At 46.6% G+C, this 24,026-nt stretch overlaps 1 protein-coding gene across 1 annotated transcript in view; it reads left to right on the top strand.

The window, feature by feature from the left end:
- The window catches only part of klhl30 (kelch-like family member 30), a 25,574-nt gene extending 1,548 nt beyond the window's left edge, over positions 1 to 24,026 (top strand). The window contains exons 2-9 of the mRNA XM_065009496.1: positions 541 to 1,392; positions 1,638 to 1,824; positions 6,287 to 6,327; positions 6,408 to 6,447; positions 6,875 to 7,028; positions 9,139 to 9,329; positions 9,772 to 9,917; positions 18,058 to 24,026. Of these exons, the coding sequence (XP_064865568.1) occupies positions 619 to 1,392; positions 1,638 to 1,824; positions 6,287 to 6,327; positions 6,408 to 6,447; positions 6,875 to 7,028; positions 9,139 to 9,329; positions 9,772 to 9,917; positions 18,058 to 18,306 (1,782 nt within the window). The 5' untranslated portion in view covers positions 541 to 618 and the 3' untranslated portion in view covers positions 18,307 to 24,026. The remainder of the gene's footprint in view (positions 1 to 540; positions 1,393 to 1,637; positions 1,825 to 6,286; positions 6,328 to 6,407; positions 6,448 to 6,874; positions 7,029 to 9,138; positions 9,330 to 9,771; positions 9,918 to 18,057) is intronic.

Here is a 24,026-nt window from a genome sequence, read left to right as displayed (position 1 = left end):
TTCTTTTCCAATAATTATTTTCTCATTCTCTCTTTCTTTCTCTCTCTTGTAGTCAAATTTGAAAGCTGCAAACCCATTTTAACAACACTCTAGGGGTAGGAAATAACTTTAATTTGGTTTATTTTTCATTTCTTTTGAAAATCAGCTTCAAAGTAACAAGTTGTTATCATGAACTCGACAGATTAACAGCCTTTTGCAACCACCTGTGTTCCCGAGCTTGTTGGTTGTTGTAAGTGTTCTATGAATAAACATGACGTGTAATTCTGACCATTTGACCGTACTGAACTTGAATGACCAAGCAAAACAGCTCTCAGGCCACTGCAGTTGTCATCCCCGGGTCCGTATTCACAAAGCGTCTCTGAGTAGGAATGCGGTTTTGCCTTTAAAAAAAGAAAAATCATTATGAACGAGAGACGGGCAGGGGGGTGGAACTTGATCCTGAAGATCAGCATTCTTACCCAGAGACGCTCTTCGTGGAAACGGACCCTTGAAGATTACGTTTTGTCAGAGAAGTCTCATCCCTCATCTCTCTTCTTGTAGGTAACATTGACAGCTGCTGTTTGGGCCGGGGCTCTGAAACAGAATAAGTGGTTAGAGATCAGAAGGGTCGTGGTCACCATGGTGCGTAATGTGGACGATCTGGACTTTTGCCTTGCCTCCCACCCCCAGAGCATCCTGGAGGGGCTACGCTCCCTCTGCTGCAACCCCAAACTAGTGGACGTGACTCTGGCCGCGGGCGGCCGCGACTTCCCCTGTCACCGGGCCGTCCTGGCTCTCTGCAGCGTCTATTTCCACTCCATGTTCTCCGGGGACTTTGTGGAGAGCATCGCGGCCCGGGTGGAGCTGCACGGTGTGGATCCTGACATAATGGCTTCCCTTCTAGACTTCTGCTACACAGGGAAACTCACCATCAACCAGGGAAACGTGGAGGGCCTGATACGCACGTCCAGTCAGCTACAGTTCCAGGCGGTCCGGACTGTGTGCAGCCGTTATCTCCAGCACCAGATCGATGCCACCAACTGCCTGGGGATCCTGGAGTTCGGGGAGGTACACGGCTGTCCAGAGGTGGTAGCAAAGGCTTGGGGATTCCTTCTGGAGAACTTTGAGGCTGTACAGCGCTGGGAGGAGTTTCCTCTGCTGGAGAAGGAGAGGTTAGTGGCGTGTCTGTCCAACGAGAGGCTACAAACCAGGACAGAGTGTACCCGTGTGGAGGCAGCCCTGGCCTGGGTGAGACACCACCAAGAGTCCCGACTCCCCCACCTCCCAGAGCTTCTGGGGCTGACCCGCCTGGCCCTCCTGTCCCCTGACTTCCTCACTAACAACCTAATGAAGGACAGCCTGGTTCTAGCCTCTCTCAGCTGTGTGGAGGTGGTGGAGAGGGTATGCAGAGAGGTAAATTAACAAGATAATAAAGTACCAATGTTTTCATATTTTATACTTAATGGTCCAGTTTCCCAACCACCAATAAGCCTAGTCCTTTACTCAAATACACTTTGAATGGAGGTTCTACATTGAGTTTATTTTTTATTCCAGGGTCGAGGCTTGATCTGTGTCTGGGAAACCGGATCCTTAGGTTTTATCAGGGCAGAGAAAACTTCCATATTTCCCAACATTTCCAAATCACCGTCTTTGTGTAGAAAATGGACGTGAAGCCAGGAGATGTGGTCCAGAGTGGCAGCCCGAGTCCCCAACCCAACCTGGAGGAGGTGTTATTCGTGATGGGAGGGCGCTCGCTGGACGACTCAGATGACGAAGATGATGATGATGAAGACAGAGACCCCAGGCTGCTGCCCGGAAACTGTGGCTTCTACAACCCTAAGACACGTAATGTTCCTCTTCCTCCTCATCTTCCTCTTCCTCGACCATGTGTTCTGAGCATCTGTGTCCCTATAACCTGATCCCAGATCTGTTTGTGCTGTCTGGCGAAATTTGTCATGTGACAATGAGGAGTTGACAAGACAGAACAAAAAGATCTGGGACCAGGATAGGCAACGACCATAGTAGTGGACAAGACAGAACAAACAGATCTGGGATCAGGCTAGCTAATGACCATAGTAGTGGACAAGACAAAACAAACAGATCTGGGATCAGGCTAGGTAATGACCATAGTAGTAGACAAGACAAAACAAACAGATCTGGGACCAGGATAGGCAACGACCATAGTAGTGGACAAGACAAAACAAACAGATCTGGGATCAGGCTAGGTAATGACCATAGTAGTGGACAAGACACCACAAACAGATCTGGGACCAGGCTAGGTAATGACCATAGTAGTGGACAAGACACCACAAACAGATCTGGGACCAGGCTAGGTAATGACCATAGTAGTGGACAAGACAAAACAAACAGATCTGGGATCAGGCTAGGTAATGACCATAGTAGTGGACAAGACAAAACAAACAGATCTGGGATCAGGCTAGGTAATGACCAGGCTAGCTAATGACCATAGTAGTGGACAAGACACCACAAACAGATCTGGGACCAGGCTAGGTAATGACCATAGTAGTGGACAAGACACCACAAACAGATCTGGGACCAGGCTAGGTAATGACCATAGTAGTGGACAAGACAAACAAACAGATCTGGGATCAGGCTAGGTAATGACCATAGTAGTGGACAAGACAAAACAAACAGATCTGGGATCAGGCTAGGTAATGACCATAGTAGTAGACAAGACAAAACAAACAGATCTGGGACCAGGATAGGCAACGACCATAGTAGTGGACAAGACAAAACAAACAGATCTGGGATCAGGCTAGGTAATGACCATAGTAGTGGACAAGACACCACAAACAGATCTGGGACCAGTCTAGGTAATGACCAGGCTAGCTAATGACCATAGTAGTGGACAAGACACCACAAACAGATCTGGGACCAGGCTAGGTAATGACCAGGCTAGCTAATGACCATAGTAGTGGACAAGACACCACAAACAGATCTGGGACCAGGCTAGGTAATGACCATAGGAGTTGACAAGACAACACAAACCGATCTGGGACCAGGCTAGTGTCCACCCAGCAAAGACCCTATAAATAATGTGCATGTTGTGATTATCATGTCTCTCTACAGAACAGTTATATGAATAACATTATCATGTCTCTCTCTCTACAGAGTAAATAAGCATGCCCCTTTAAAAAAACATGTAGAACTAAGAACAGATTTGGTTCACTTGGTTCACTCCAGATCCGACTGCCCTCGACCAGCACAAAAACATCCTGTGGCGTACTGCACTAGCATCGAATAGTCCCCGCGACATGCAACTTTTCAGGGAAGTCAGGAACCAATATACACAGTCAGTTAGGAAAGCAAAGTCTAGCTTTTTCAAACAGAAATTTGCATCCTGTAGCTAACTCCAAAAAGATTTGGGACTCTGTAAAGTCCATGGAGAATAAGAACACCTCCTTCTGGGACACTGTAAAGTCCATGGAGAATAAGAGCACCTCCTCCCAGCAGCCCACTGCACTGAGAATAGGAAACACTGTCACCACCGATAAATCCACGATATTTGAGAATTTCAATAAGCATTTCTCTACGGCTGGCCATGCTTTCCTCCTGGCTACCCCTACCCTGGCCAACAGCTCTGCACCCCCGGCACCAAGCCTCCCCAGCTTCTCCTTCACCCAAATCCAGATAGCAGATGTTCTGAAAGAGCTGCAAAACCTGGACCAGTACAAATCAGCTGGGCTAGACAATCTGGACCCTCTCTTTCTAAAATTATCCACCGCCATTGTTGCAACCCCTATTACCAGTCTGTTCAACCTCTCTTTCGTATCATCCGAGATCCCTAAAGATTGGAAAGCTCTTCCAAGGGGGTGACACTCTAGACCCAAACTGGTGACACTCTAGACCCAAACTGTTATAGACCTATATCCATCCTGCCCTGCCTTTCTAAAGTCTTCGAAAGCCAAGTTAACAAACAGATCACTGACCATTTCAAATCCCACCGAACCTTCTCCGCGGTGCAATCCGGTTTCCGAGCTGGTCACGGGTGCACCTCAGCCATGCTCAAGGTACTAAACGATATCATAATCGCCATCGATAAAAGACATTACTGTGCAGCCGTCTTCATCGACCTGGCCAAGGCTTTCGACTCTGTCAATCATCATATTGTTATCGGCAGACTCAACAACCTTGGTTTCTCAAATGACTGCCTCGCCTGGTTCACCACCTACTTCTCAGATAGAGTTCAGTGTGTCAAATCGGAGGGTCTGTTGTCCGGACCTCTGGCAGTCTCTATGGGGGTGCCACAGGGTTCTCGGGCCGACTTCTTTCTATGTATATATCAGTGATGTCGCTCTTGCTGCTGGTGATTCTCTGATCCACCTCTACGCAGATGACTCCATTCTGTGTACATTTGGCACATCTTTGGACACTGTGCTAACAAACCTCAAAACGAGCTTCAACGCCATACAACACTCCTTCCGTGGCCTCCAACTGCTCTTAAATGCTAGTAAAACTAAATGCATGCTCTTCAACCGATCACTGCCCGCACCACTCGCCCGACCAGCATCACTACTCTGGACGGTTCTGACTTAGAATATGTGGACATCTACAAATACCTAGGTGTGTGGCTAGACTGTAAACTCTCCTTCCAGACTCATATTAAACAGCTCCAATCCAAAATTAAATCTAGAATCGCTTCCTATTTAGCAACAAAGCCTCCTTCACTCACACTGCAAACATACCCTCGTAAAACTGACTATCCTACTGATTCTCGACTTGGGCGATGTAATTTACAAAATAGCCTCCAACACTCTACTCAGCAAACTGCAGTCTATCACAGTGCCATCCGCATTGTCACCAAAGTCCCATATACTACCCACCACTGCGACCTATATGCTCTCGTCGGCTGACCCTCGCTACATATTCGTCGCCAAATCCACTGGCTCCAGGTCATCTATAAGTCTATGCTAGGTAAAGCTCCGCCTTATCTCAGCTCACTAGTCACCATAACAACACCCACCCGCAGCACGCGCTCCAGCGGGTAAATCACACTGGTCATCCCCAAAGCCAACACCTTTTGGCCTCCTTTCCTTCCAGTTCTCTGCTGCCAATGACTGGAACAAATGGCAAAAATCTCTGAAGCTGGAGACTCATATTTCCCTCACTAACGTTAAACATCAGCTTTCCGAGCAGCTTACCTATCGCTTCAGCTGTACATAGCCCATCTGTAAATAGCCCATCCAATCTACCTCATCCCCATATTGTTTTTATTTACTTTTCTGCTCTTTTGTACACCAGTATCTCTACTTCCACATCATCATCTGCACATCTATCACTCCAGTGTTAATTTGTTAAATTGTAATTACTTCGCTACTAGGGCCTATTTATTGCCTTACCTCCTCACGCCATTTGCACACACTGTATATAGACTTTTTATATTGTGTTATTGACTGTACGTTTTTTTACTCCATGTGTAAATCTGTGTTGTTGTTTTATCTTGGCCAGGTCGCCGTTGTAAATGAGAATTTGTTCTCAACTGGCCTACCTGGTTAAATAAAGGTGAAATGAAAAAATGAATAACATTATCATGTCTCTACAGAACAGTGGTATGAATGACATTATCATGTCTCTACAGAACAGTGGTATGAATGACATTATCATGTCTCTACAGAACAGTGGCATGAATGACATTATCATGTCTCTACAGAACAGTGGTATGAATGACATTATCATGTCTCTACAGAACAGTGGTATGAATGACATTATCATGTCTCTACAGAACAGTGGTATGAATGACATTATCATGTCTCTACAGAACAGTGGCATGGATAACATTATCGTGTCTCTACAGAACAGTGGCATGGATAACTTTATCGTGTCTCTACAGAGTAGTGGTATGAATAACATTATCGTGTCTCTACAGAGTAGTGGTATGAATAACATTATCGTGTCTCTACAGAGTAGTGGTATGAATAACCTTATCATGTCTCTCTACAGAACAGTGGTATGAATAACATTATCATGTCTCTCTACAGAACAGTAGTATGAATAACATTATCACCTCTCTCTCTCTACAGAACAGTGGTACGAATAACATTATCACCTCTCTCTCTCTACAGAACAGTGGTATGAATAACATTATCATGTCTCTCTACAGAACAGTGGTACGAATAACATTATCACCTCTCTCTCTCTCTCTACAGAGTAGTGGTATGAATAACATTATCACCTCTCTCTCTCTACAGAGTAGTGGTACGAATAACATTATCACCTCTCTCTCTCTACAGAACAGTGGTACGAATAACATTATCACCTCTCTCTCTCTCTCTCTCTGTCTCTACAGAACAGTGGTATGAGCTGCCAGTCTTCCCCAACCACAATCAAGTAGTAGGATACATTATCATGTCTCTCACAGTGGTCTCTTTCTCTGTCTCTACAGAATAATGACGTTTCCCATGTCACAGGTCTCCGTGGTCTCTTTGAATAATGACGTTTATGTCACAGGTCGGTTGGCTTTTATTTAGGGCACTTTATTAGAAAAAAAATATTTGTAAATGCATAAAATAAATATGTAGAACGAAAGTATTCCTCCAATAGTTGCAGTGTGCTGGGTGCTTCTTGATAGACATAATTGATGCATCCAGTATCCCTCCCTCCCTCCCTCCCTCCCTCCCTCCCTCCCTCCCTCCCTCCTCCCTCCCTCCCTCCCTCCTCCCTCCATTCATCCCTCCCTTCATCCCTCCCTCCCTCCCTTCATCCCTCCCTCCATCCCTCCCCCTCCATCCATCCCATCATCCCGTCCATCCCTCCCTCCCTTCATCCCTTCCTTCATCCCTCCCTCCCTCCCTCCCTCATCCCTCCCTCCCTCCCTCCCTCCCTCCCTCCCTCCCTCCCTCCCTCCCTCCCTCCATCCCTCCCTCCCTCATCCTAGGGGGCTCGAGGGGTTCCCAATCCAACACCTGGTCGACCACAGAGACCTGGAAGTACATCACCAGAGAAGGACGGTGGGTGACGGTGGCTCCCATGCTCCGGCCCCGGACCAACCACACCTCAGCAGCCCTCAGCGGAGAGATATACGTCATCGGAGGAAAGAGACAAATAGGAACTATAGCAACTAGACCTATAATAGACATATAATAGACCTAAAATAGACCTAAAATAGACCTATAACAGACCTATAACAGACCTATAACAGACCTAGAACAGACCTAGAATATACCTAAAATAGACCTATAACAGACCTATAACAGACCTATAATAGACCTAAAATAGACCTATAACAGACCAATAATATACCTATTATAGACCTATAGGAACTAGACCTATGATAGACCTATAATATAACTATAATAGACCTACAATAGATAAATAGATAAACCTATAATAGATCTATAATAGACCTATAATAGACCTATAATAGACCTATCGGAACTAGACCTATAAAATACCTATAATAGACCTATAGTATCTAGACCTACAATAGACCTATGGTGTCTAGACCTATAATATACCTATAGTATCTAGACCTATAATAGACCCAATATAAACTTTGAATAGACCTATAATATACCTATAATATACCTATACTAGATCTATAAAATACCTATAATAGACCTATAAGAACTAGACCTATAATATACCTATAATAGACCTATAGGAACTAGACCTATAATATACCTATAGGAACTAGACCTTATAATATACCTGTAAGAGCTAGAACTATAATAGACCTATAGGAACTAGACCTATAATAGACCTATAGGAACTAGACCCATAATAGACCTATAATAGACCTATAGGAACTAGACCTATAATAGACCTATAATAGACCTATAATAGACCTATAGGAACTAGACCTATAATAGACCTATAGGAACTAGACCTATAATATACCTATAATAGACCTATAATAGACCTATAGGAACTAGACCTATAATAGACCTATTAGAAATAGACCTATAATAGACCAAAAAGAACTAGACCTATAATAGACCTATAAGAACTAGACCTATACTAGACCTATAATAGACATATAAGAACTAGACCTATAATAGACCTATAATATACCTATAATATACATATAATATACCTATAGGAACTCTATCACAGACCAATAGGAACTAGACCGATAGGAGCTAGACCAATAGGAACTAAACCAATAGGAACTAGACCTATAGGAACTAGAACAATAGGAACTAGACCGATAAGAACTAGACCAATAGGAACTAAACCAATAGGAACTAGACCTATAGGAACTAGAACAATAGGAACTAAACCGATAAGAACTAGACCAATAGGAACTAGAACAATAGGAACTCGACCTATAGGAACTAGAACAATAGGAACTAGACCAATAGGAACTAAACCAATAGGAACTAGACCAATAGGAACTAGAACAATAGGAACTAGACCTATAGGAACTAGACCGATAAGAACTAGACCGATAAGAACTAGAACAATAGGAACTAGACCTATAGGAACTAGAACAATAGGAACTAGACCGATAGGAGCTAGACCAATAGGAACTAGAACAATAGGAACTAGACCGATAGGAGCTAGACCAATAGGAACTAGAACAATAGGAACTAGAACAATAGGAACTAGACCTATAGGAACTAGAACAATAGGAACTAGACCTATAGGAACTAGAACAATAGGAACTAAACCAATAGGAGCTAGACCAATAGGAACTATAACAATAGGAACTAGACCTATAGGAACTAGAACAATAGGAACTAGACCGATAAGAACTAGACCGATAAGAACTAGACCGATAAGAACTAGACCGATAGGAACTAGACCGATAAGAACTAGACCGATAAGAACTAGACCGATAAGAACTAGACCAATAGGAACTAGACCAATAGGAACTAGACCAATAGGAACTAGACCGATAAGAACTAGACCGATAAGAACTAGACCGATAAGAACTAGACCGATAGGAACTAGACCGATAAGAACTAGACCGATAAGAACTAGACCGATAAGAACTAGACCTATAGGAACAAGACCAATAGGAGTTAGACCAATAGGAAGTAGACCGATTAGATCTAGACTAATTCTCTATACTGTACAGACCTGTAAACCTCTGCAGCCTGCCCGATCTACAGCGATAGATATGCTTTGTCATAGTAAGTCTACGTTTTTTTTTCTCAACATTGGTCGGGTCAGTTAACACCAGTGCTTTCTCTCCACAGGCACTACAATGGACTTCGTAGACATTGAGCACTATGACCCATACAATGACACCTGGGCCCGGACATGCCCTGCAGTGAGATACGTCACAAACTTCACAGCGACTGCCTGCCATGGGAAACTATACGTGATTGGCTCCTGTGCTGTTAAGTACAACGCCTTGACTCTGCAGTGCTACAATCCTGTTATAGGTAGGTAGGAACGGCATGGAGCATCACATAGGTTAATATGCTCACAACATGGAGCCGTAACCAATGTTTTTTTGTGGGGGAGGGGGGGGGGGGGTTCGATTCCATTTTCATGTTCACGTCTTGAATTTTACTAAATTGAAAGGGAATTGATCCCCGATTCATGATTCCCCAATAATTGATTATCACTTTAGAAATGTTGCAGTAAATGGTGGTCAAAACAGTATCCTTTTCAGATCCATTTGAGGTCTCTTGTCAGCGTAATGAAACACCTCTCAGATGTGTGTTGTTCAGATTCATATCTCTACCTGTGTTCATTATAAAAAAAAAATAAAAACAGTTTTAGTAAGAATTAAAGGAAAAGCGAGTTAGGTTACAACACTTCTCAGATTCTCATCAGATCCTATCTCATATCTTTGCCCCGTTGTGCCTCTCTGTCCCCAAGATGGGTGGAGTATCATCTGCTCTCCCTTCATCCCCAAGTACCTGTCCTCTCCTCGCTGTGTCTCAGTGGAGGGGCTCATCTACCTGATCGCTGACAACACCAAGAAGGTTTACTGCTACGACCCACTGGCTAACATGTGGCAGAAGGTGGGTAAGGGGTTAGAGTTAGCGTTAGGGGTTAGGGGTTAGAGTTAGAGTTTAGGGGTTAGGGGTTAGAGTTAGAGTTTAGGGGTTAGAGTTAGGGGTTAGAGTTAGAGTTAGGGGTTAGGGGTTAGGGGTTAGAGTTAGAGTTTAGGGGTTAGGGGTTAGAGTTAGCGTTAGGGGTTAGGGGTTAGAGTTAGAGTTAGAGTTAGGGGTTAGGGGTTAGGGGTTAGAGTTAGCGTTAGGGATTAGGGGTTAGAGTTAGGGGTTAGAGTTAGGGTTAGGGTTAGGGGTTAGAGTTAGCGTTAGGGGTTAGGGGTTAGAGTTAGGGGTTAGGGGTTAGGGGTTAGAGTTAGAGTTTAGGGGTTAGGGTTAGAGTTAGAGTTAGAGTTTAGGGGTTAGAGTTAGCGTTAGGGGTTAGGGGTTAGGGGTTAGAGTTAGAGTTTAGGGGTTAGAGTTAGAGTTAGAGTTTAGGGGTTAGAGTTAGAGTTTAGGGGTTAGAGGTTAGAGTTAGGGGTTAGTGGTTAGAGTTAGCGTTAGGGGTTAGGGGTTAGAGTTAGGGGTTAGGGGTTAGGGGTTAGAGTTAGAGTTTAGGGGTTAGAGTTAGAGTTTAGGGGTTAGAGTTAGCGTTAGTGGTTAGAGTTAGAGTTTAGGGGTTAGAGTTAGCGTTAGGGTTAGAGTTAGAGTTAGGGGTTAGGGGTTAGAGTTAGGGTTTAGGGGTTAGAGTTAGCGTTAGGGGTTAGTGGTTAGAGTTAGGGGTTAGAGTTAGGGTTAGGGGTTAGTGGTTAGAGTTAGGGGTTAGTGGTTAGAGTTAGGGGTTAGGGGTTAGGGGTTAGAGTTAGAGTTAGAGTTAGAGTTAGGGGTTAGAGTTAGAGTTAGGGGTTAGGGGTTAGGGGTTAGAGTTAGGGGTTAGAGTTAGCGTTAGGGGTTAGGGGTTAGAGTTAGGGGTTAGGGGTTAGAGGTTAGAGTTAGGGTTAGGGGTTAGTTAGCGTTAGGGGTTAGGGGTTAGGAGGGTTAGAGTTAGGGTTAGAGGTTAGAGTTAGGGGGGTTAGAGTTAGCGTTAGGGTTAGGGTTAGAGTTAGGGTTAGGGTTAGGAGTTAGGGTTAGGGGTTAGGGTTAGGGGTTAGAGTTAGGGTTAGAGTTAGGGGTTAGAGTTAGGGTTATGGGTTAGAGTTAGAGTTTAGGGGTTAGAGTTAGCGTTAGTTAGGGTTAGAGTTAGAGGGGTAGGGGTTAGAGTTAGCGTTAGGGGTTAGAGTTAGGGGTTAGGGTTAGAGTTAGGGTTTAGGGTTAGAGTTAGCGTTAGGGTTAGGGTTAGTTAGTGGTTAGAGTTAGGGGTTAGAGTTAGGGTTAGGGGTTAGTGGTTAGGGGTTAGAGTTAGGGGTTAGTGGTTAGAGTTAGGGTTAGAGTTAGAGTTAGGGTTAGTTAGGGTTAGAGTTAGGGTTAGGGGTTAGGGGTTAGAGTTAGAGTTAGAGTTAGGGTTAGAGTTAGAGTTAGGGTTAGGGGTTAGGGTTAGAGTTAGAGTTAGGGTTAGGGTTAGGAGTTAGGAGTTAGGAGTTAGGGGTTAGAGTTAGGTTAGTTAGGGTTAGGGGTTAGAGTTAGGGGTTAGAGTTAGGGGTTAGAGTTAGGGGTTAGAGTTAGGGTTAGGGTGGGTTAGGGTTAGGGTTAGAGTTAGGGGTTAGGGGTTAGGGTTAGGGGTTAGAGTTAGGGTTAGGAGTTAGGAGTTAGGAGTTAGGGTTAGAGTTAGGGTTAGGAGTTAGGGTTAGGGTTAGAGTTAGGGTTAGGGGTTAGGGGTTATAGTTAGCGTTAGGGTAGGGTTAGGGCTAGGGTTAGAGTTAGAGTTAGGGTAGGGTTAGGGTTAGGGGTTAGAGTTAGCGTTAGGGTAGGGTTAGGGGTTAGAGTTAGCGTTAGGGTAGGGTAGGGTTAGGGGCTTAGGGGTTAGCGTTAGGGTAGGGTTAGGGTTAGGGTTAGAGTTAGCGTTAGGGTAGGGGGTTAGGGGGGTTAGGGGTTAGCGTTAGGGTTAGGGTTAGGGGTTAGAGTTAGCGTTAGGGGGTAGGGTTAGGGTTAGAGTTAGCGTTAGGGTAGGGTTAGGGGTTAGAGTTAGCGTTAGGGTGGGGGGTTAGAGTTAGCGTTAGGGTAGGGTTAGGGCTAGGGTTAGAGTTAGGTTTAGGGGTTAGAGTTAGCGTTAGGGGTTAGGGTTAGGGGTTACCGTTAGGGTAGGGTTAGGGCTAGGGGTTAGCGTTAGCATTAGGGGTAGGGGTTAGGGCGTTAGGGGGGTTAGCGTTAGCATTAGGGTTAGGGGGGCTAGGGGTTAGAGTTAGCGTTAGGGTAGGGTTAGGGTTAGGGGTTAGGGGTTAGCGTTAGGGTAGGGTTAGGGTTAGGGGTTAGGGGTTAGAGTTAGCGTTAGGGTAGGGTTAGGGTTAGGGGTTAGCTAGGGGTTAGGAGTTAGCGTTAGGGTAGGGTTAGGGCTAGGGGTTAGCGTTAGCGTTAGGGCAAGGTTAGGGTTAGAGTTAGCGTTAGGTAGGGTTAGGGGTTAAAGTTAGCGTTAGGGTAGGGTAGGGTTAGGGTTAGGGGTTAGCGTTAGGCAGGGGTTAGGGTTAGCGTTAGGGTAGGGTTAGGGCTAGGGGTTAGAGTTAGGGTTAGAGTTAGAGTTAGGGGTTAGGAGTTAGAGTTAGGGTTAGAGGGTTAGGGTTAGGGTTAGGGGTTAGGGTTAGGGTTAGGAGTTAGGGGTTAGAGTTAGGGAGTTAGAGTTAGGGTTATGGGTTAGGGTTAGGTTAGTTAGGGTTAGAGGGGTTAGGGGTTAGGGGTTAGGGGGGTTAGAGTTAGGTTAGTTAGGAGTTAGGAGTTAGGGTTAGAGTTAGGGTTAGGGTTAGGGGTTAGAGTTAGTGGTTAGAGTTAGGGGTTAGAGTTAGGGTTATGGGTTAGGGTTAGGGTTAGAGTTAGGGTTAGTTAGGTTAGTTAGGGTAGGGTTAGGGCTATAGTTAGCGTTAGGGTAGGGTTAGGTTTAGGGGTTAGAGTTAGGGTAGCGTTAGGGTTAGGGGTTAGGGTTAGGGGTTAGCGTTAGGGTAGGGTTAGGGCTAGGGTTAGAGTTAGCGTTAGGGTAGGGTTAGGGTTAGGTTTAGGGGTTAGAGTTACCGTTAGGGTAGGGTTAGGGTTAGGGGTTTAGGGTAGTTAGGGGTTAGCGTTAGGGTGGGGTTAGGGCTAGGGATTAGGGTTAGGGTAGGGTTAGGGCTTAGGGGTTAGGGTTAGTTAGGGGTAGGGTAGGGTTAGGGCTAGGAGTTAGCGTTAGCATTAGGGTAGGGTTAGGGTTAGGGGTTAGCGTTAGCATTAGGGTAGGGTTAGGGCTAGGGGTTAGAGTTAGCGTTAGGGTAGGGTTAGGGGTTAGGGGTTAGCGTTAGGGTAGGGTTAGGGTTAGGGGTTAGCGTTAGGGGTAGGGTTAGGGCTTAGGGTAGGGTTAGAGTTAGTGTTAGGGTAGGTTAGGGCTTAGGGGTTAGCGTTAGGGTAGGGTTAGGGTTAGGTGTTAGCGTTAGGGTAGGGTTAGGGCTTAGGGTTAGGGGTTAGAGTTAGAGTTAGGGTTAGGGTTAGGGTTAGGGGGGTTAGGTTAGGGGTTAGCGTTAGGGTTAGGGTTAGGGTTAGGGGTTAGAGTTAGGGTTAGGTTAGGGCTAGGGGTTAGCGTTAGGGTTAGGGTTAGGGGTTAGGGTTAGCGTTAGGGTTAGGGTTAGGGGTTAGAGTTAGCTTGGGGGGTTAGAGTTAGGGTTAGGGTAGGGTTAGGGTTAGGGGGTTAGGGGTTAGGTTGGTTAGGGTTAGGGGTTAGCGTTAGGGTAGGGTTAGGTTAGGGGTTAGAGTTAGTGTTAGGGTTAGGGTTAGGGGTTAGAGTTAGCGTTAGGGTAGGGTTAGGGTTAGGGGATTAGCGTTAGGGTAGGGTTAGGGTTAGAGTTAGCGTTAGGGTAGGGTTAGGGCTTAGCGTTAGGGTAGGGTTAGGGTTAGTTAGGGTTAGAGTTAGCGTTAGGGTAGGGTTAGGGTTAGGGGTTAGAGTTAGGGTTAGCGTTAGGGTAGGGTTAGGGCTAGGGGGTTAGGGTAGTTAGGGCTAGGGTTAGGGTTAGGGTTAGGGTAGTTAGCGTTAGGTTAGCATTAGGGTTTAGGGTTAGGGGTTAGGTTAGCATTAGGGTTTATAGGGGTTAGCGTTAGGGTAGGGTTAGGGTTAGGGTTAGCGTTAGGGTAGTTAGGGTTTAGCGTGGGGGTAGGGTTAGGGCTTTAGAGTTAGCGTTAGGGTAGGTTAGGGCTAGGGGTTAGCGTTAGGGTTTAGGGTTAGTTTAGCGTTAGGGTTAGGGTTAGGGTTAGGGTTAGGGGTTAGAGTTAGCGTTAGGGTAGGGTTAGGGTTAGGGGTTTAGGGTAGGGTTAGGGCTAGGGGTTAGGTTAGTTAGGTTAGTTAGCGTTAGGGTAGTTAGGGTTAGGGGGTTAGCGTTAGGGTAGGGTTAGGGCTAGGGTTAGAGTTAGCGTTAGGATAGGGTTAGGGCTAGTTAGGGTTTAGGGGTTAGAGTTAGCGTTAGGGTAGGGTTAGGGGTTAGAGTTAGCGTTAGGGTTTAGGGGTTAGGGGTTAGGGTTAGTGGTTAGAGTTAGGGTTAGGTTAGAAAAGGGGTTAGGGTTAGGGGTTAGGGGTTAGCGTTAGGTTAGAGTTAGGGGGGTTAGAGTTAGAGTTAGGGGTTAGGGGTTAGGGGTTAGAGTTAGAGTTAGGGTTAGGGTTAGGAGGTTAGGAGTTAGGAGTTAGGGTTAGAGTTAGGGTTAGGGTTAGGGGTTAGGGTTAGGGGGGTTAGGGGGTTATGGGTTAGGGTTAGGGTTAGGGTTAGGGGTAGGGGTTAGGGGTTAGTTAGGGTTAGGGTTAGGGTTAGGAGTTAGCGTTAGCATTAGGGTTAGGGGTTAGAGTTAGGGTTAGAGTTAGGGGTTAGCATTATGGGTTAGGAGTTAGGGCTAGAGGGGTTAGAGTTATAGTTAGCGTTAGGGTAGGGTTAGGGCTTTAGGTTAGGGTTTAGGGTTAGGGGTTAGAGTTAGCGTTAGGGTTTAGGGGTTAGGGGTTAGCGTTAGGGTAGGGTTAGGGCTAGGGGTTAGGGTTAGTTAGCGTTAGGGTAGGGTTAGGGGTTAGGGGTTAGCGTTAGGGTAGTTAGTTAGGTTAGCGTTAGGTGTTAGGGGTTAGCGTTAGGGTAGGGTTAGGGGTTAGGGTTAGGGTGGGGTTAGAGTTAGCGTTAGGGTAGGGTTAGGGCTTAGGGGTTTAGGGGTTAGAGTTAGCGTTAGGGTTAGGGTTAGGGCTAGGGTTAGGGCTAGGGGTTAGCGTTAGCATTAGGGTAGGGTTAGGGTTAGGGGTTAGCGTTAGCATTAAATAGGGTTAGGGCTAGGGGTTAGAGTTAGCGTTAGGGTTTAGGGTTAGGGGTTAGGGGTTAGCGTTAGGGTAGGGTTAGGGCTAGGGGTTAGCGTTAGGGTAGGGTTAGGGCTAGGGGTTAGAGTTAGCGTTAGGGTAGGGTTAGGGCTAGGGGTTAGCGTTAGCGTTAGGGGGTTAAGAGTTAGGTTAGGGTTAGGGTTAAAGTTAGTTAGCGTTAGGGTAGGGTTTAGGGGTTAGGGTTAGCGTTAGGGTAGGGTTAGGGGTTAGGGGAGTAGGGTTAGGGCTAGGGGTTAGGTTAGCGTTAGGGTTAGGGTTAGAGTTAGCGTTAGGGTTAGGGTTAGGGTTAGCGTTAGGGTTAGGGTTAGGGTTAGAGTTAGCGTTAGGGGTTAGGTTGGGGTTAGGGGTTAGCGTTAGGGGTTAGGGTTAGGGGTTAGGGTTAGTTAGAGTTAGGGTTAGGGTTAGGGGTTAGGTTAGAGTTAGCGTTAGGGTAGGGTTAGGGTTAGGGGTTAGGGGTTATAGTTAGCGTTAGGGTAGGGTTAGGGTTAGGGTTGGGGTTAGGGTTAGTTAGCGTTATGGTAGGGTTAGGGTTAGAGTTAGCGTTAGGGTAGGGTTAGGGGTTTAGGGTTAGAGTTACCGTTAGGGTAGGGTTAGCGTTAGGGGTTAGAGTTAGGGTTAGGTTAGGGCTAGGGATAGGGTTAGGGTTTAGGGTTAGTTAGAAAGTAAGGTTAGCGTTAGGGGTTAGGGTTAGGGCTAGGGATTAGGGTTAGTTAGGGCTAGGGTTAGTTAGGTTTAGGAGTTAGGGGTTAGGGTTAGTTAGCGTTAGGGTTAGGTTGGGGTTTAGGGGTTAGGGGTTAGCGTTAGGGTAGGGTTAGGGTTAGGGGTTAGCGTTGGGGTAGGGTTAGGGCTAGGGGTTAGAGTTAGCGTTAGGGTAGGGTTAGGGGTTAGCGTTAGGGGTTAGGGTTAGGTGTTAGCGTTAGCGTTAGGGTTAGGGTTAGGTTAGGTTAGCGTTAGGGTAGGGTTAGCGTTAGGGTAGGGTTAGGGGGGGTTAGAGTTAGCGTTAGGGTAGGGTTAGGGGTTAGGGTTAGATAGCGTTAGGGTAGGGTTAGGGGTTAGCGTTAGTTAGCGTTAGGTTAGCGTTAGGGTTAGGGTTAGCGTTAGGGTAGGGTTAGGGTTAAAGAGTTAGCGTTAGGGGTTAGGGTTAGCGTTAGGGTAGGGTTAGGGCTAGGGGTTAGAGTTAGGGTAGGGTTAGGGTTAGGGTTAGAGTTAGCGTTAGGGTAGGGTTAGGGTTAGGGGTTAGGGGTTATAGTTAGCGTTAGGGTAGGGTTAGGGTTAGGGGTTAGAGTTAGCGTTATGGTAGGGTTAGGGTTAGAGTTAGCGTTAGGGTAGGGTTAGGGGTTAGGTTAGCGTTAGGGTAGGTAGGGTTAGGGTTAGGGGTTAGAGTTAGCGTTAGGGTAGGGTTAGGGCTAGGGGTTAGAGTTAGGTTTAGGGGTTAGAGTTAGCGTTAGGGGTTAGGGTTAGGGGTTAGCGTTAGGGTAGGGTTAGGGCTAGGGGTTAGAGTTAGCGTTAGGATAGGGTTAGGGTTAGGTTTAGGGGTTAGAGTTAGCGTTAGGGTAGGGTTAGGGCTAGGGGTTAGAGTTAGGGTTAGGGGTTAGCGTTAGGGTAGGGTTAGGGCTAGGGGTTAGAGTTAGCGTTAGGGTAGGGTTAGGGTTAGGTTTAGGGGTTAGAGTTAGCGTTAGGGTAGGGTTAGGGTTAGGGGTTAGAGTTAGGGTTAGGGGTTAGCGTTAGGGTAGGGTTAGGGCTAGGGATTAGGGTTAGGGTAGGGTTAGGGCTAGGGGTTAGAGTTAGGGTAGGGTTAGGGCTAGGAGTTAGCGTTAGCATTAGGGTAGGGTTAGGGTTAGCGTTAGCATTAGGGTAGGGTTAGGGCTAGGGGTTAGAGTTAGCGTTAGGGTAGGAGTTAGGGGTTAGGGGTTAGCGTTAGGGTAGGGTTAGGGTAGGGGTTAGCGTTAGGGTAGGGTTAGGGCTAGGGGTTAGAGTTAGCGTTAGGGTAGGTTAGGGCTAGGGGTTAGCGTTAGGGTAGTGTTAGGGTTAGGTGTTAGGGGTTAGCGTTAGGGTAGGGTTAGGGGTTAGAGTTAGCGTTAGGGTAGGGTTAGGGTTAGGGGTTAGCGTTAGGGTAGGGTTAGGGCTAGGGGTTAGAGTTAGCGTTAGGTTAGGGCTAGGGGTTAGCGTTAGGGTAGGGTTAGGGCTAGGGGTTAGCGTTAGGTTAGGGCTAGGGGTTAGAGTTAGCGTTAGGGGTTAGGGTTAGCGTTAGCGTTAGGGTAGGTTAGGGCCAGGGGTTAGAGTTAGGGTAAGGTTAGGGTTAGAGTTAGCGTTAGGGGTTAGCGTTAGGGTAGGGTTAGGGTTAGGGGTTAGGGTTAGGGTTAGGGGTTAGCGTTAGGGTAGGGTTAGGGCTAGGGGTTAGCGTTAGGGTAGGGTTAGGGGTTAGGGTTAGGGGTTAGCGTTAGGGTAGGGTTAGGGTTAAGGGTTAGGGTTAGGGCTAGGGGTTAGCGTTAGGGTTAGGGCTAGGGGTTAGAGTTAGAGTTAGGGTAGGGTTAGGGTTAGGGGTTAGAGTTAGAGTTAGAGTTAGGGTAGGGTTAGGGTTAGGGGTTAGAGTTAGAGTTAGGGTTAGGGCTAGGGGTTAGCGTTAGCATTAGGGTAGGGTTAGGGCTAGGGGTTAGCGTTAGGGTTATGGATGTATGGATGGACTGATTCATCCTCTCCTCCTGTGTTTTCCCCCAGGTCCAGCTGCTGCACATGCTCCATGAGAACGGAGATCTGGTGGCGTTGGACAGTCAGCTCTTTGCGACGGGGGGTCACTGGAAGGGTATGGAGGGGGACTACGGGGTGGAGGTGGAGGTGTACAACAGAGCTTCTAACAGCTGGAAGGTGGAGTGTTTCCTACCAAGGCTCTGGATCTACAGCGGGACATGTTCTGTATTCCTGGACCCTTCCCAGTGGTCCGACCCATTCCCCCTCGATGAAACCTAAATGGAACGGTCGGGTCCACGGCATTCAGCACTTGAAGTGGAAAGATAAAGGTGCTGGTACTCATTTTAGGTACTGATTTTAACTTAAAAGTACTGGTGTAGTCGACCAGATTGTAGGGGTGGATATTCTAGATGTGCAGTGAGCACGTAAAGGCCCAGTGCAGTCAAAAACATGATGTTCCTGTGTTTTATATATATGTATTTCCACACTATAAGCTTGGAATAATACTGTGAAATTGTGAAAATGACGACAATGCTCTTTCAGTGTAATTGCTGTTTGAAAAGACTCCCTGACATTTCAGCCTGTTTTGATGGGATGGAGTTTTGGCCTGGTGACATCAACAGACCGTAAATTAGTTAATTGGCCAATAAGAAAGAAAGTTACAAAACCTCTCTGCCAATTGCAGCTAGTTTTCAGATTTCCACTCCCCACTCAGAACACTCCCGGAGAGTCCTAGCAAAAACAATTGCTCTTTGCTAATTAAAATAAACCAGAGTACTTAATTGTTACCCAGAAATTATTTAATATGGAGACCTTTAATTAAGCAGTAGATGCAGGTCTAATTCAAGTACTGAGCCCACGGCACCGAGCCCACGGCACCGAGCCCACGGCACCGATCCCACGGCACCGATCCCACGGCACCGAGCCCACGGCACCGAGCCCACGGCACCGATCCCACTGCACCGAGCCCACGGCACCGAGCCCACGGAGCCCACGGCACCGAGCCCACGGCACCGAGCCCACGGCACCGAGCCCACGGCACCGAGCCCACGGAGCCCACGGCACCGAGCCCACCGAGCCCACCGAGCCCACGGCACCGAGCCCACGGCACCGAGCCCACGGCAGTGAGCCCACGGCACCGAGCCCACGGCACCGAGCCCACGGCAGTGAGCCCACGGCACCGAGCCCACCGAGCCCACGGCACCGAGCCCACGGCACTGAGCCCACGGCACCGAGCCCACGGCACCGAGCCCACCGAGCCCACGGCACCGAGCCCACGGCACCGAGCCCACGGCAGTGAGCCCACGGCACCGAGCCCACGGCACCGAGCCCACGGCACCTAGCCCACGGCACTCAGCCCATGGCCATGACAGACTGATCTCAGGGTTATAGTGCACAGACTATTGTCGGACTTTTATGTCCGGCTGTCTTAGCTGTCAGTAGCCTAGACTACTGTATGCATGTGGAATGGTGTTCATCTGTAGATTATGGAGGGTTGTCTTTCTGTAGATTATGGAGGGTTGTCTTTGCTGTCAGTAGCCTGGACTACTGTATGCATGTGGAATGTTGTTCATCTGTAGATTATGGAGGGTTGTCTTGGCTGTCAGTAGCCTAGACTACTGTATGCATGTGGAATGTTGTTCATCTGTAGATTATGGAGGGTTGTCTTGGCTGTCAGTAGCCTGGACTACTGTATGCATGTGGAATGTTGTTCATCTGTAGATTATGGAGGGTTGTCTTGGCTGTCAGTAGCCTAGACTACTGTATGCATGTGGAATGTTGTTCATCTGTAGATTATGGAGGGTTGTCTTGGCTGTCAGTAGCCTGGACTACTGTATGCATGTGGAATGTTGTTCATCTGTAGATTATGGAGGGTTGTTTTGACTGTCAGTAGCCTGGACTACTGTATGCATGTTGAATGTTGTTCATCTCTAGATTATGGAGGTTGTCTTTTTGCCCTCCAATAGCACGTTACTTGGTCCTCTATGCTGCCCAATTCTTCTTCCCTTGTTATTTTGTAACGTTATACTCCTGTGACGATGTGTTAATTTATATTGTTACTTCCTGACTTCCCGAAACATCTGTTGGCATCTGTATTATTGAGTTTGTTTGTTTGTTTGTTTGTGTGTTGACTTATTCAAACTTTGTAGAAAATGTACTGTGAATCAATTTATTTAAACTTTGTAGAAAATGTCATGTTTAATCAAAACATCTTTGTAAATATGTTTTTTTTAATGGTGGAAAACATGGAATACTTCAGTATTTACAGCATATGCTATTATGCTATTATGCAATAGAGCCTTTCAACCTGTGTTTGTTTATAAGGAACTCACTGGGCACAGTGTCAGTTCAACCCACTGGGCACAGTGTCAATTCAACCCACTGGGCACAGTGTCAGTTCAACCCACTGGGTACAGTGTCAATTCAACCCACTGGGTACAGTGTCAGTTCAACCCACTGGGTACAGTGTCAATTCAACTCACTGGGCACAGTGTCAATTCAACCCACTGGGTACAGTGTCAGTTCAACTCACTGGGCACAGTGTCAGTTCAACCCACTGGGTACAGTGTCAATTCAACTCACTGGGCACAGTGTCCATTCAACCCACTGGGTACAGTGTCAGTTCAACTCACTGGGCACAGTGTCAGTTCAACCCACTGGGTACAGTGTCAGTTCAACTCACTGGGCACAGTGTCAGTTCAACCCACTGGGTACAGTGTCAATTCAACTCACTGGGTACAGTGTCAATTCAACCCACTGGGTACAGTGTCAATTCAACTCACTGGGCACAGTGTCAATTCAACCCACTGGGTACAGTGTCAGTTCAACTCACTGGGCACAGTGTCAGTTCAACCACCTGGGTACAATGTCAGTTCAACCCACTGGGTACAGTGTCAATTCAACTCACTGGGCACAGTGTCAATTCAACCCACTGGGTACAGTGTCAATTCAACTCACTGGGCACAGTGTCAATTCAACCCACTGGGTACAGTGTCAATTCAACTCACTGGGCACAGTGTCAATTCAACCCACTGGGTACAGTGTCAGTTCAACTCACTGGGCACAGTGTCAATTCAACCCACTGGGTACAGTGTCAGTTCAACTCACTGGGTACAGTGTCAATTCAACCCACTGGGTACAGTGTCAATTCAACTCACTGGGCACAGTGTCAATTCAACTCACTGGGCACAGTGTCAATTCAACCCACTGGGTACAGTGTCAGTTCAACTCACTGGGCACAGTGTCAATTCAACCCACTGGGTACAGTGTCAGTTCAACTCACTGGGCACAGTGTCAATTCAACCCACTGGGCACAGTGTCAATTCAACTCACTGGGCACAGTGTCAATTCAACCTACTGGGCACAGTGTCAATTCAACCCACTGGGCACAGTGTCAGTTCAACCCACTGGGCACAGTGTCAGTTCAACCCACTGGGCACAGTGTCAATTCAACTCACTGGGCACAGTGTCAATTCAACCCACTGGGCACAGTGTCAATTCAACTCACTGGGCACAGTGTCAGTTCAACTCACTGGGCACAGTGTCAATTCAACCCACTGGGTACAGTGTCAATTCAACCCATTGGGTACAGTGTCAATTCAACCCACTGGGCACAGTGTCCATTCAACCCACTGGGCACAGTGTCAATTCAACCCACTGGGCACAGTGTCAATTCAACTCACTGGGCACAGTGTCAATTCAACCCACTGGGCACAGTGTTAATTCAACCCACTGGGCACAGTGTCAGTTCAACCCACTGGGTACAGTGTCAATTCAACCCACTGGGCACAGTGTCAATTCAACTCACTGGGCACAGTGTCAATTCAACCCACTGGGCACAGTGTTAATTCAACCCACTGGGCACAGTGTCAGTTCAACCCACTGGGCACAGTGTCAATTCAACTCACTGGGCACAGTGTCAATTCAACCCACTGGGCACAGTGTCAATTCAACCCACTGGGCACAGTGTCAATTCAACTCACTGGGCACAGTGTCAGTTCAACCCACTGGGCACAGTGTCCATTCAACTCACTGGGCACAGTGTCAGTTCAACCCACTGGGCACAGTGTCAGTTCAACCCACTGGGCACAGTGTCAATTCAACCCACTGGGCACAGTGTCAATTCAACCCACTGGGCACAGTGTCAGTTCAACGTCCACCTGATTTGGATTTAGGTAAAAAATAATCCGAAATGCCCTTACGTTGATAACTTTTTGCAAATCCAATTGGTTTTCCATGTTGATTCAACATAATCACATATATTTTTGGGGGGGTTGAAATGATTTGGAGACAATGTTAACTCAGTAGCGGAGTGTTTACGCAGGTATATCCAGCCTGTAACACATCCCGCCGTGTATGGGATCTGCCCGGGTAGGTCGTCATTGTAAATAAGAATTTGTTTTTAATTAACTGACTTGCCTAGTTAAATAAAGGTTAAATAAAAAATACAAAAATAAATATTTGGAGTAAGTGAATTTTTCACTTTCTGCTACCGAATGCAGCTAGCTAATTTTAGCCTACTTAAACACCCAGATCTAACAGAGAGGGATGCTATGTTAGCTAGCTGGCTATGGCTATCCAACAGAGAGGGATGCTATGTTAGCTAGCTGGCTATGGCTATCCAACAGAGAGGGATGCTATGTTAGCTAGCTGGCTATGGCTATCCAACAGAGAAGGATGCTATGTTAGCTAGCTGGCTATGGCTATCCAACAGAGAGGGATGCTATGTTAGCTAGCTGGCTATGGCTATCCAACAGAGAGGGATGCTATGTTAGCTAGCTGGCTATGGCTATCCAACAGAAAGGGATGCTATGTTAGCTAGCTGGCTATGGCTATCCAACAGAGAGGGATGCTATGTTAGCTAGCTGGCTATGGCTCTCCAACAGAGAGGGATGCTATGTTAGCTAGCTGGCTATGGCTATCCAACAGAGAGGGATGCTATGTTAGCTAGCTGGCTATGGCTATCCAACAGAGAGGGATGCTATGTTAGCTAGCTGACTATGGCTATCCAACAGAAAGGGATGCTATGTTAGCTAGCTGGCTAAGGCTATCGAACACTGGAACTCTTCCAAGTCAAGGTAAGCTTTTGTTTTTGTAAATGTATTGCCACGAGGCCCGCTGCTTTAACTGCTAAACCGCTTTTTGTACACTGTACAGCTTGATTGTTGTGGGTTTAATAACGTGTTAGTTCTAGTAGTTATATTGACTATGACGTTAGCTAATATGGTGACAATGATGTAGGCTGTGGGTAGTGGTTAGCGGTTATGGTACAAATGTTTTTGCTTGTAAAGGTTTTTTCGCCCTGGTTTAGGCAGCTGATGTGTTGTGCACTGAAGTCCATAAGTGAAGAGAAAAGGTGAGAGGAGGAGATGCAATGAGGAATGAGAATGAGTAAAGGTGTCATCCTGTTATGTGGCTGCTATGAAAGTGAACTAGGTGAACAGGGGATGTATTCATTCCGTCAATTCTGTTGAAAAACATTTCTTAAACAGATGCAAAAGCAACAAAACAGGGATAAACATACCTGAATTTGTCCAGTAGAAACTTTTGTTTGCAACTATTTGGACTAATTATTACACCCCCAGATCAACTATTTTAATTTATTTTTATTTTTATTTCACCTTTATTTAACCAGGTAGGCTAGTTGAGAACAAGTTCTCATTTGCAACTGCGACCTGGCCAAGATAAAGCATAGCAGTGTGAACAGACAACACAGAGTTACACATGGTAACTCTAGATGCAGGCAAAAGTGTGTTAATATCTGTCAGGTTGATTACACTAAATTATCTCAACCTGTCTGTTGTAAACTTTAATTCGTAGGCTAGGTTGTAGCAACCTCATGATGAGCATGGGGAAGATTGTAGTATCATGTAGTAGCCTAAACCTATCACTGTTACATTGAACTGGGTGAATGGAATATGAATGACACCCAATATGCTATAATAGAAATAAGGCTCATTAAAAAAAATTAAAATCATCCTCCCTAATCTTAAACGGCA

Source organism: Oncorhynchus nerka, linkage group LG25 (assembly GCF_034236695.1).
Source record: "Oncorhynchus nerka isolate Pitt River linkage group LG25, Oner_Uvic_2.0, whole genome shotgun sequence".
NCBI lineage: Eukaryota > Metazoa > Chordata > Actinopteri > Salmoniformes > Salmonidae > Oncorhynchus > Oncorhynchus nerka.
This window is presented reverse-complemented; position numbering and strand designations above follow the sequence as displayed.